General features: G+C 37.7%; 1 protein-coding gene across 1 annotated transcript in view; it reads right to left on the reverse strand.

Annotated features, from left to right (window-relative positions):
* Nucleotides 1-5,678: 5,678 nt before the first annotated feature.
* LOC127423363 (AT-rich interactive domain-containing protein 5B-like) overlaps nucleotides 5,679-13,808 on the reverse strand; it is a 177,402-nt gene continuing 169,272 nt past the window's right edge. The window contains exons 9-10 of the mRNA XM_051667609.1: nucleotides 12,617-12,812; nucleotides 5,679-9,550 (exon numbers count right to left, since the gene is read on the reverse strand). Of these exons, the coding sequence (XP_051523569.1) occupies nucleotides 7,460-9,550; nucleotides 12,617-12,812 (2,287 nt within the window). The 3' untranslated portion in view covers nucleotides 5,679-7,459. The remainder of the gene's footprint in view (nucleotides 9,551-12,616; nucleotides 12,813-13,808) is intronic.

Consider the following 13,808-nt stretch of genomic DNA (forward strand, 5'->3'; position numbering starts at 1 on the left):
ACTTATTGAATAATAATATATGTCACAGTGCATTTCTTATCGTGAAGAAAATTGACAATACGCAGCTTTATTAATAAGAGAGAGTTTGTTTTTTTGTGAGTTAAAGATGGATTGAAATGAACAGAAAGGTGAGAGAGTGTTGTCTTCGCCCCATTATACACTGCAACAAAATACATTTTTTATTAGTTTTTGTTTTGGCTTGTTTTCCAATATAAATATCTAAAACTCCTTCAAAACAACGTACATTTTCTTTAGCAGCTCTACTGCAAAATAAAAAATTGTTATCTGAGAATGTTGAATATAATATTAAAAATAAAAATATTTTTAAATATCTAAACATTCTTTAAGAAAATATGCATTCACCTGAGAAGCAGCATATAAGATATTTAGACTTGCTTTTAGAGAATAGATCTTGAATATATTTTATCCTTTACTGCACACGCAGAAGTATAACCAAGTGAATAAATACACTTGTATACAAAATATACTTATATTTAAGATACATTCTCTTAAAGCAAGTCTAAATATCTTATATGTTGCTTCTCAAGTTAATGTATCTTGTTTTAAGGATTTTTAGATGATTTTAAATGGAAAACAAGACAAAAACACTGATACAATAGGATTTTTTTACAGTGAATTTCTTTACTGAATTAAACTTAATAAAAAAAATGTTTCCCCCTTTAATTCGATGAATGTCATTTAGAGGTATTTTTTAAAAGATGATTTTGTCCTCTTTATTTTTAGCAAGCACGTTTAATACAAAATTTTAAGTCGGGGCACAAGCTGAATAATCAGTTAAGAGCCAATGACCAATCATTGCAATAATCACCAAATGGTCGAATAATCGTTCTGTTAATCGTTAGATTAATCAATTTTCAAAATAATCATTAGTTGCAGCCCTAATCATGTCATGACTTTACTTGGTGGGGCAAATCATTACAAACTTACTATCATCTACACGTACTACACAAGTATACATCCCAGTTAAATCACATATTGTTTAGCATCATTTAGTTTGTCATGAGGTTAAAGCTGAGATTCGGACATGGCCTGCACATGGATGACAACTGAACTGAGTGGTAGGACCGACAGTGGTAGGGTGAGTATGAAGGGAAAGGAACAGAGAATCACACAGAATGGGTTGAGATCAATTATTATTATTAAGAATAATTATTGGTGGCAATCATTAAAGGAAAAGTTCACCCATGCCATTCCAGATGTGTGTAACTCTTTTCTTCTGCAGAACACAAAACAAAGATTTTTAGAAGATTATCTCAGTTCTGTCGGTCCATAAAATGGTGAATGGTGAAAATTATTAAGCTCCAAAAAGCACATAAATGCAGCATAAAAGTAATCCATATGACTTCAGTGGTTTAATCAATGTCTTCTAAAGTTGTCCAATCAGTTTTCGGTGAGATCAGACCAAAATATAAATGATGAACATATTGAGTTATGCACATTTAATTCGAGGTGAAATTATACTGCATCATTCAATGACGTTTGTGGCGAAACTGCAGAAAACTGCTAAAAGTATAAAATATTTTAATTATGACAATATTAAATATGAATGTTTAATTCAAGGTTGAAGTACTTCACATTCTTTCTTATAAAGGCTGTTTGATTTAGTTTACTCCATAATGTTAATTAATGCATTAACTATCAAACATGTACTAACATGTAATTAAGGTGACCATTATAAATGCATGAATTCATATGACTCATGTTGTAGTTAATGTTAGCTCTTCATTAGTTCCTGATTAGTCCATTCCTTAACTCATCATTAATTTATGTGGAAGTAACTATTAATTCAGGTATTAATTCATGATTATTCATGTACTGTTATTATAAAGTGTTACCATAATAAATTGAATCATGCTATTTCATCTGTCTGTGTTTATTTGATATGTAAGGAGTTGTATTGTGAGCCGTTTTTATCACAAATTAAACTATAATCAGGACTCCATGGTTATTTACCAATTACACGGTTACTTACCAAAGAAATACATAATTGCTCACAAAAATATTGATGTGAGATTAAATTATTTTATGTAAGAACAATGTTCCCGAAGGTTCCTAAAAGTCTTAAAAATGTCTTAAATTTAGTTTTCTTAAAAATTAAAGGCTCTGTAAGTGATTTTTTTCAAAGGTAAGCGAAAAGGTATGCAAACAATTTTCCTACTCCCTGAAAGATATCACTGAAATAAGTGTCATGATGTGTCTCACCAGTCTCTGAGACATCTCTAGATGTAAACAGCAAACAAAAATGTGTCCATGGTCTGCGGTCCCTTACGCTTTCTGCCTGTCAATCATTTTGCGTGTTCTCCCAGTATTGTTGTTGCAGCGATATATTGAGGCTTAATCCCATATTCTGATTTAGAATTTGTCAGTTGAGGGCACTAGTTCGCTACTGTTGTGTTTGACAACCGTGTGAACATGCTTTGTGTCAGTTTCAATGGTATCGGTGCAGTGTTTTGGAAAGAGGGGGCGTGCCTACATCAACGGCTCAGTCTCGTGGAAGTTAGAATGGATAAAATCACTTATAGCACCTTTAAGCTCATAAAAAGTCTTCAGTGTCTTAAATGGTATAACAAAAGTCTTAATTGTCATTTAAAGATGTGTTAAATTTGGGGATGGAAAGACATGAATCGCAGTATATCCTAATGTGATTATTGACTTCAAAAGGATATGATTTAATTATAAACGACTGCATATTTTATTTCCCTTATCTGTTTAAATGAGCAGCTGGAAGCAGTGAAACACAGACATTTCAAAATAAGAGTTCCTGGGGTATTTCGGGCTTGATGATAGTTAAAAGTCCCGTGTTATACATCAAATATTTTTTTCGTTTAAAATCTCAAAACTGTTCATATATCTGGCTGCCGTTATTGTGTTGCTCAACACAATCAATTTCTGTGCTAGAATGTGCAGTCAAGTTGAGCGTGTACCTCCTGGATTTATTTTAGCCACAGGAAGTGGGGAAAAACATTACTGAATTTTCAGGAAGTGCCAAAAACAGATACTTCATTCATTGCATTAATCTTAATGACAAAGGACTTCTTGTGTGAGCTATGAGCGAGTTGCTCTGATATCGACAAACTGTGTCAGTCAGTGCGCAAGTTTCTTTGAAGTCATTCGGAATTGTCTCTCAATCCATGATCACTCGGATTACTACAACACTATAACTGAGTAATAAAGTTAAACTAACAGTTTTAGCATTACTTCCAATCACAGCTGAGAGTTGCGACAGACGGAGTAATCAAACACACTTAGGGCGCCTACCTGATACCCAAAGTAGAGAAGAAAACTTTCAACATGGTTGAGAAGAGAACACTCTCTGTGTCGTAGTCAAAATAAGAGTCCCCCAAGAAATATTCGAGAATGAAACTGGTGTCCTCCACGTTTTCTCTCCGACAACTATTGAAAGTGAGTTAAATACTCGTAGGATCATTCTGATAACACGTATGGTAGCATCACTCCACGATCAGGATGGATTAGCACCACACTGCAGCTGTGGAATAGAGTTAAACTAAGAGCTGCAGCATTGCTGTTCATCACTGCAACAGACGATGTCACGCGCTCTCTCTCTCTCACATACACACACAACCTTGTTTCTCCAATAACGTGTTAGAAACAGTCCAAGCTGTCGTTATTAATTCTAAAGTGACATTTTCAAATTATTAACGGAGCCTTGGGCACATCTTTCGAACTAGCAATGGCAGATCCTGATATTAACCATGGTCTTACTACAGTAATACTGTTGTATCCATATAGCAACCATGGTTTTACTATGGTAATATTATGATAACCATGACTGTAGTAACAAACTCTCTTTCAAGGCAAGTAAGTCCCGGGCTGCTACAAGCGGCATAAAAGTACAGCTCCTATCTGGGGAAAGACCAAAACTTCAAAACGGTTGGTAAAGATTACGATCAAATAACATATTTACAATCCGCAGTTAAATCAGACAACAGTGGTATCATAAATTGTGCTTCTTTAGCTCAGATCAAGCTAAAAATGCTCTTTTTCAGGCTGGTCCAGCTAGAATGCATCCATGCTTTCGAGTTGACTGACAGGCTATGTCTATATCTTGAAGGTGACTGGCTCTTTTACCTGCAATGTGGGACTTCCATTTCTACATTCACCATGTTGAGCGTTGCAATTTCTCCCATTTATTTTAATACCAGTGCTCCATCTCGGTCTAAATAGTCTCTGGTACTGTAGTAACCATGAAACCATTTAGTAATCTTAAGCAAACCCAAAATAATTAATAGGAAATGCACATTATTTTTTGTGAGTGATTGCAAACTATTGCGAAGGAATGCAAAACGTTTTGTGTTTTGAGGGAACTGAAAGCTGTATCAGAAAATAAATTCCCTCTATGTCCTCTATAAGGGGCTCCATAGTAGCTGAATAGGACATGTGTGTACTGTAAATGTTCCAGTGTGGAAACAATTTGTGGTACAACCCTTCACACTTTTTGCACCAAAAGTGTATTTTAATCACAAAAACATTAAAAGGCAGGAAACAGCAATGGCGTCAGATGGCCATTCCTTCTGAGTCAGCAGCCGATTGTGTCTGAGGGAGTATGAGAAACATTTAATGGCACTATTTGCCTCACATGGTTGTTTGGGGATCAGATCTGTTCTCATACTCAAACCTGTCCCCATACCAAATTCTAAATGACATTTTCAAAAGGAAGTTGTTCATAGTGTCATCAAACAAATAATTCTTTTTTTTTTTTTTTGGTTTTAAGTGGAGTTTTTCTGGACTTTACAAACCAAACTTCCATGCAGTAGTCTGTAATTATGTTGTTGCCTCTTTCATCATATATTTAATTCAGCCACTAGAGGGGGCATTAAAAGCTTTGAAAACATTTGGAGAGTATTTTATGTCTAAATAGAAGTGCAGTTGTTTCATGAGCTTGCTGTCCTTATTATATTTATTATTGTTTTAAGTGTTACAATTGTAGCATTTTCTGTATCACTTTCAACTTGATTGTATGTGCTCTGTTTAATACTATGCATTTAGCTATGGGACAAGTAAACTATTATCTTAGGATCTTATAAAATGCTTCAAGACATACAGTAGTTAACTATACAGTTTAACCATAGCATGCTATATACATATATACACACATATTATGTGGTAAAACGCAGAAAAATGTACAGTGGAATCCCTATAACTTAAATAATTTTTCTGAAATTTAAAGCAACATTAACATTTTAAAACATGTTTGCATGTTCACTTGCAAACATTTAAAATATTTAAATTTTTCTTATTCATATTGCATTTTAATTAACCTTTACACATTTATTTTCTAAAAATTACTTTTTTTTTTATTATTATTAATTTAAATCTGCATTGGCATTTCTGTCACAATGCCACAAACCCCCGTTTTAGAAACCCGGATTTTGGCATCTAGCATATTAAGCAACATTTTCATTTTCAACATTTTAGAAAAGTCTAAACAGTGACATTTGAAATTTAACCTCTGATGCACAGCTGGCTGTGACAATCTTAAAGTGAAAGAGACACTTGAAGTGCTCCTCATTACAATTATAATGAACAGGGTAAACTAGAGCAGATGTGTCCTTGTACAGTGACTTTTCAATGCAAGCTTGAGTACTGTACCAATGCAGAGGTCAGTTGGTGGTCCCTCTATAAATATAAACATTCATAAATATAAACTCATTCAAATAGGTCACACTTTTTTTTTTTTTTTTTTGCATATAAAGCAACATATTTCTAATACAGAAGTATTATTCATAGAAAAATATATTTGTCTACATGTGTTTTCTATTTCTAGCCAATAGCTTTGGCACAAAACATGCTAAGTCGGGCAGAGGAGTACGCTTAGAGATCGCATACATTTAAAGGAATAGATCATTCAAACATGAAAGTTGTGTTTGGACAAAAAAACATTTGCTAAAACGTATGTGGATGAAACTGATTTTTCTTTTAAGTTATAAAACTGTTTATTACTCATTACAAAATGTTACATAGCAACCTTGAGTGCTACTCCAGAAATTGTTGGAGTAATACATTTCTTGAAGTTTAGTTTCTACTACTAATACATCAAAGAAAAAAAGAAAAGAAAAATAAAACATAATTGATTACCCCTAGGAGTATTGTGTTGCTTTCAAATTGTCTTGGTATGTTCCCAAAATCTTTTGTGCAAAGAAATCATGCCTTTTTTAACTACAAACTTTTTCGGCAAGTGTTACACTTCATTTAATACAGATGCAAATTTGACTGCTGCCAGCACTTACAGTACAGACCTAATATTTAAACAATAAACAAAACACATTTTGTTAGCTATCCTTAAACAGAAACAGATGGAAACGCCTGTGTGTGTGCTTAAGCAAGTGCTCCTAAAATGTATTTTCCCCAAATGTAGTTTAAAATTTCAGTTGTATCTCCTGATAAAAAAGTCCTCTGAGTAAGCTATCACAACTGTACACTAGCGAATACAAAACTCATTTTCTGACACATACATGTAAGTAGTCCTGTAGACACTGCTGTTTATCTTCTTGCAATAAAGTCCAAAATTCAAAATCGCTCTCTAGCCCCACAGTTAAGAGCAGTCCAAAATTACAGTAGCGAGTGAACATGATACAAAGTGTGTTCAGTTTGTGAAGGTTATGTACAAGCACCTCAGTCCTACATTTGACAAACATATTCCACATTGCTCTGATGAACGGGAGCAAGTTTGGCTGGATGTGAGAAGAGCTGATAGGGAGCCAGCATACAGTCGTCCATGAAGCTTGTGAAGCCTATATCACATTTTATCACTAACGTTCAAGATTCCTTCAAGGAAAGCTTAATTCGTTTTATTTACATGTAACCGTGTAACACACCAAACTGCAATACTCAAGTCTCTTTTTTGCATTTTTATCAAATGTGATATCTCATTGCTTAACCCTTATAGGATTGAAAAATAAACACAGAACTAACTCACTGTTACATTAAAAATAACAACAACAAAATGCACAGTCAAGAGTAATTTTAAAAGATTTAACCATCTAACCAGGCAGCTCTTGCATTATCGTATCATAGTGTTTCAGATGAAAGAGTTCTGAAAGTTGACTTAAATAGCACTGCTGCATTGCACTGATTTGTCACTCGACTTTCCTTTGGACACCTCTGTGGACATTATGCCCATCTCCACTTGAGCACCTGTGCCAAGGCAACATGTTTTCTAACAAGACAACTGACACTTTCAAACAGTGCGGTGAGAACAAGCCACAATAAGCCCAGTTGGCCCCTGTTCAAACAAATGTGCAAATCATAAATTTGAGTGGCAAGAAGGTACATAACAGAAACAAAGGCTCCCGTGTTAAAGCATTTATAAAACACAGCTATTTCTTTGATACATAGTGTGACCATGCTTAATAGGATTTCTGGGGAGGATCAAGTCTGAGTTATTAAGCGTAGGTTGGGGGTCTACAGCTAAAGTCACCTAGGAGAGTTTTGTGCTGGGGTGCACTGAAGAGAGTTCCGGGGAACTGAAAGCTGGCTGGGGGTGAAGGGCCGACATGGGATAGAGGCCAGGGTGTAGAAGGTCCCCGTATGATGTCCCAACTTGATGCCTGTACATGTGAGTTGGGTTGGCAGCCAGAAACTGTCTCTGCATCATTAAGGAATGGATGGCAAAGGGGGGCATGAGGGGTGATATCACAGCCTGGTTCTTCAAGTACTGCAGTGGATGGGAGTAACTTGGAGTGACATGGGAGCCCAAGCTTTCACACATGTCCTGTACCTGAGATACAAATGTCCCTGGATACAGCCCTTGGAACAAGTGGGAGTGTAAGGGAAACTTGTGTCCCTCTGGAGTGTAGTTGTTGATGTGCACTGCATGTGCAGGATCTGCCAGCTTCATGGACTCACCATCAACCTCTGGTGTCCGTGTTTTCCTTGGGCCATCTCTTTGTGTAGAGCAGTGCAAGGGTGTCACAGCCCGGATCTTCTTCTCCGGTGGTCCATTCTCCAATTCCTCAGTGTTCCTTTTCAGTGGCCGTGTAGTGCAGATATTCTGTGTACTGCATTTGGCGCTCAGAATAGGGCGAGCCATTTCCTCAATCTTGTAGCCCAAGGACTCATCTCCTCTGCCATTGTGTACTTTCTCCAAAATTCTTGGGTGTGATTCTGCTACATTTTTAGGTGTGGACACAGTCAAGGGAGGAACCCGGCAGGCCCTGGGATGGTAATCTAGATTTAAGCTCTGACCATTGCTTGCTTGATAGAGAGGACATTTTTTAATGTCCTGATGCATTGTAGGATGTTGGATACCACAGAGAGAGGATGTGGAAAGGGGTTTTTGAGGAGAGGGTTTTGGCAGGCTCAGATCAGTTGGTTGCTCCTCTGCTACCCTTTCTGAAGGAGACCCCTTCTCTTTCTGACTAAGCCGGGCAGAGTAACTTAACCCAAAGTTGTCAGGATGCTGGGTTGATGGGAAGCCCTGTGCGGTCTCACAATCCCGAGGGTAAGTGTCCCTGCTAAGATACTTGCTTATCTGTTCCTTGCTCAGGTGGTGCTCAGTTTGTCGGCAGAGATTGTGTAGGTGCGGTGAGGAATAAAAGTCACCCAGGAAGCTGGGAGCCTGGCCAGGACGAGGCATCTCTGCAGATTTCTCCGTGCTGGAATGGGGATCGGCCCTCATAAGATATGGCTCTCTAATCTGGCTAAGCTGTGGCTGGGATAGTGGTTCTCCCTCTCTACATCCCTCTTTCTGAGAGGCCTCTGTTGAGGACCTCCTATCCTCACAACTCTTGGACTTGAAGCTCTGAGCATGCTGGATAACTGATGGCCGTTTGATCACCATGTTTTTTTCTGTAGTAGATGGAGCCTGGGAGCTTTGCTGTCCAGCAGATGACCCTTCTGTACCACCTAATGATAACCTCCTACTGACTAATGGAGGTGGTGGTCCATATGGGTATTTATTATGCAGTCCTGTGCCACTGACTTGAGACAACATCTTCTTCTTGGCTAAGGGGGACATGATGCCAGGATTACCCCTGGGGTAGAGGAGTGGATTATAACTGAAACATCCTTCTTCCTTTCTAGGGGGTTCTGCCCTTTCAGGTGGGATTTCTGGAGTTGTGAGGGTTTTCTGCTTCAGAGTGGGCAGCACCATTCCAACCTGGTTTTGGCTCTCCTTTAGCCCAGATGGTTCCAAGTTTCCAAGTGCTGCTGTAGGTACTTTGTATTCCAGCATCCCATGCTGCCATTGGTCCGGAGTCTGAGACCTGGGAAGAGGGTGGGTGTGATGCAGAGGCATGGCAGCAACAGGAAACACATCACAATCCTCTGACTGGAGTGGTGCACCGTCTTGCGGAAGTGAGGACAGCACATTCCCATTTGCCCCCTCATATGTGCTATGGAGCACATGTTTCTCCTCTTCCTCCTTGACAACCAGCTGCACGCCCTCATCTTCAGTAAGAGGACTCTTTGCATCTCCGTTCTTCTGGGCTAGAGCCTGGATCTGCTGGCTCTCCTGCTTTTCCAACAACTTCTCTTGGAGTTGTTCCTTGTCCTCTTTGTCCTCCACTCCCTACAGACACAGTCACACATGAAGAAACAATATTTACTGACAGAGTCACAAACGGATACAGGATAAGCATTGAGTGATTTTCATGATAATGTCCACCCATTTGCTACAGGTAAAGTCACCACCTTGAATTGCAAAAAATATAACTGTTTTCACATAGCTTTTCTGGACACTCCATTTGTCTTGTTCAGACAAACAAGCCACCCCAACTTGCCATTAATTGAGCTGTGGCAATCTGGTAGGGATGCTTAAAAATCAGAGCACTGTGTTTATAAAAGCCACAGCTTCACATTTTTGGGGTAATAACCTACAAATGTCTTGCTTTTAGTGGTCTCGGCCCATCAAGCTAGACAGGAGAAATTCATTTTTGTAATTTTTTTCGTGAACTATTCCCATACTCCTGATACCACAATGCCTTCCCCTTACAAATACCTCTTAAACACAAATTAGATAAAATATATCATAAAAGCCTCCTTTTTGGACTGAATGTATAACTTCCAAGACCCTCTAAATGCACTCTGCTTAACAGAGAGCAGATAACAGAGTCAGCACGATGGCATGGAAGCAACAGCAGACAGCTGCTGCCAACCCATTGATCCAGTGCATGATGCAAGTTTTGCACTTTGGACAAACTTCAGATGTCTCTAATGAGCAGATGCTTGCCGGAACTTCAGAGCAGTTACAACGGTAAGCCCCACCCATCAATTCATTATCAGAGCTGGAGGAAGAGATGCGCAGATGTTTGACATCAGCTGGTGTCAAAGAAAAAGCTGGCTCATCCCTTTCACTCTATTTCCACACTCAACCCAGATGAATGTGCAACGTCACGTGAATAATCTTATGTTCATACATCATAGACAAACAGCTTGTCACAGCTTGTTTTTGAAGGCTTGAAAATAGCGTGATTGGCTTGATCTATTATCTGATAACTTTCATGAGCGCAATTATGCTACTTTGTATTGCAGTCCACACATCCAGTGTGTTGCTCAAAAGACAATGAATCCCTTTTCTATCCACTATTTGAGAAGACTAAAGTTAGAGCTTTAGAGCTAAAGTGTCATTTTTTCAATGTTAAAATACTGTCTTCTGTCCCAGAGACAACTATAATAAGGATGTAAAAATGCATTGAAATTTAAGAATCAATTAAAATTACTAAAATAATACACAATATATTATGTTCACGTCAATTCTTGACCTCTTTTCAGTTCAGTTCAGTTTTCAAATCTATCAAATCAAGATCGTAATTGTAACTCCAGCATGGACAAATTCAAACATATTTGTAAATGATTGTCCTTCTAGTAACATTGGTGTCTTCAGCATATATTTTTGAATCTTATAATTATGAATTCATTATCGCCTATACTATAATTATATTATATAATTATATCAATTATAGCATATAATTATGCATCTTACCACAAGAATCAAATCATGACCAAATTTCAGATAGAACGATCACATCATTCTGCAAAACATCATAAATTAATCAAATCATTTTCAGAGCAAATTTCTGCACCCCTAATAAGCTATTTGAAGGTTGATTTCCCCAAAAAGTATAAACATTGTGGCTCTGTTGCGCTATCAAAACTTTTCTGTTTGTTTAAGCATCCGACCAACCCGACACAGCAAAACTGGCTAAACCAATGGCATGACTTTGGGGTGGGATTATCTGTTTGGCTGACCAGTGGAAGATAGGGGAGTGTTTGGGAAACCTGTTTGAAAACAATCATTATTTTTGCAGTTCCATTTGCTGACGTTAGTCGTGCAGATGGTACACACTGTGCTTAAAGCATGATGATGTTGGGAACCTTTGAATTGAGGGGTCGCTTTATGTATTGCCATTTTGGTGCATCTTTAGGGCCACAAGCAGCTAGTCACTAGGAGGTAAAATTACCCTGCAGAAATGGGGTTTGACTGCCCTATGGCTCGATGTGTATAATTAAATAGCCTTGATTGTATTTGGTGCCTGAGGAAGGACTAATTTAACAGTGCTAACAATGATCTGATTCTTAGCAGAACAGCGAGCCTATATTTGTCCATGCCCTGATTATACTCCACTGACATGCACGCCCCCGATACAACTCCTAGCATCTATATCTCTAAATTTCCTCTCTGAGATCTATAACTATGCATTAAGTATTTTTCTCCTCCATACAGCACTCTAGTCCTTCCATATCGGCTCTGCCTTGAAAAGAGAATTCCATTTTCATTTTCTGCCTTGAGCAATGTACAATCAATTATCTGGAGAGGCCTTTCAAATTACACAACATACCAGACAGATGAGCTAGGCATGCCTCTGGAAAAGAACATACAATAGGCCTTTTTGTTTCCACACCACAACTTATTACTTATTTCATGCGCGGTAGAAATGAATACTTGCTATATAACGGCTTTGAAATGTGTCTAAATTTGACAATTTGCAAGAAATTTCCAAACAGCCCTCTCATCCTCTCTCTAATCATTTGCTTATTAATGTAAAAATAATAACTCAATTATCATTCTTTTCCACAGCCGTGTTCTCCTTTTTTATATTTACACTTAACTGGGGAGACATTCGCAAATCACCATGGATTTATTGGCTTTTAGGCATAAAAATATAAGCCTGCAGTTTCTATAAGAACAAAACTATGGCACTGGCCCACTGCATATTTGTTTCTCAGATGTGATAGGAAACATTTCCACCACAGCTGCTCTGTGCACAAAAGATCTCGTCAATAAAAGGAACTCTGTTATGATTTGCCTCACAATTCACCTTCGTCAAATTGATTTGTGAACAAACAGAGGGATTTTATAGAAGAAGGAACGGGGGGAAAACCTTGTGCACTCCAGTCTACAGATTCACTGAAAATAACAGAATCAGGCATAGGGTATAAATCGCCTGCAGTACAATTTGATTTCCATGCTGTAGTGCAGTGGTCAGAGATTCCAGTTTAACACAAATAATTATGTTAAAACCAGCTGCTCCTGACAGCAATATTTTTTCACATTTCTGACAGCTTTTATGTTGAGGAAAGGCACCAAGCCTGATGCTACTGTGAAACAGGCTGAATGAAATAATCAAAAACTGACCAGCTCCAGGACTTTAGCAGTGGCGTCCTTTTCGGTCCGAGACCTTGGGTTTTGTTCGTCCTTATGGCGCTTCATGGTTGTCACCTTTGCTTTGACAGCCCCATCCTGGGCACTGCTCTCCTGTTTGCGGGGTTTGGCGAGAGGAAGCGGTTTATCCTCCTCTCCTTTTGTAAATCTCTCATAGGGCAGGATGAGCCTGAGGAAAAGCAGGAAGTGATACAGGTTAGTGGAATAAGGTTGATTCATCATCTGTTTGAACTTCTATTAGCTTACACAGTCCTGTCTTCCTCAACTGATAATATAATAACTGATAGCATTGTTTCCTGTTAACTGCTATCTTACACAAACTGTGGAATTGACTCATGCATGACATGATAAAAGCCAAAAAAAAAAAAAAATGTAAAAAAAAATTTCTCCTTGTTGTGAACTGTTGTTACCAAAAATGTGTTGATGTTAAATAGCTCCAATGGCTCCAAAAAGTATTTGAACACTTAAACCACACTTAGACTTGCATGAATGTCATTGCATTAGAGAACAAAATATTAAAGCAAGTGTAATTTATAGCACAAGCATGCTTTTCGAGCAAAATATTTCACAAAAAGAAGTTTGTTAGGTTTTAGATGAAAAATCAATAGATATACTTCAAAATTAAGGCAAAAAGTATTTGCACATTTTCTGGACGTCAGACATAAGTGGAACATGTCCATAGTTAATGTGATTATGAACTACAACTGTGGTTACTCTGCTAGGACACCTGTGTGAACTTGACTCACTTCATAAACCTACAATTGCCTAGGGACCTTTTGGTTAAAATTGACTTAAAATGGCTCAGAAAAGTTAAATTAGTTCTGAGAAAAGGTCTTACATAATTTGTTACAGATGCTACTTGGTTTGATATTTTGAATCTCTGCGATGGATTTTATGCTTATCTTAAGGCCGATTTATATCTCCTCGACAAACCTACTCCATAGACTTGCATTTATAGTTCTGCGTTGGTGTTTCAGTGTCATTCTATGAGTACACAGCCAAGTGCTAGTATATTGAAAATGCCTTTATTTCTGAAATAATTATAAATGTTTATAAATAAACAAAAGCAATGCAATTCATGGATTCAAAAGTATTATTGCAGCATTAAAAAAATTTCATCAAAGATTGAACACGTTGTGATGTAGATACCTATTATTTATTAAGC

Source organism: Myxocyprinus asiaticus, chromosome 32 (assembly GCF_019703515.2).
Source record: "Myxocyprinus asiaticus isolate MX2 ecotype Aquarium Trade chromosome 32, UBuf_Myxa_2, whole genome shotgun sequence".
NCBI lineage: Eukaryota > Metazoa > Chordata > Actinopteri > Cypriniformes > Catostomidae > Myxocyprinus > Myxocyprinus asiaticus.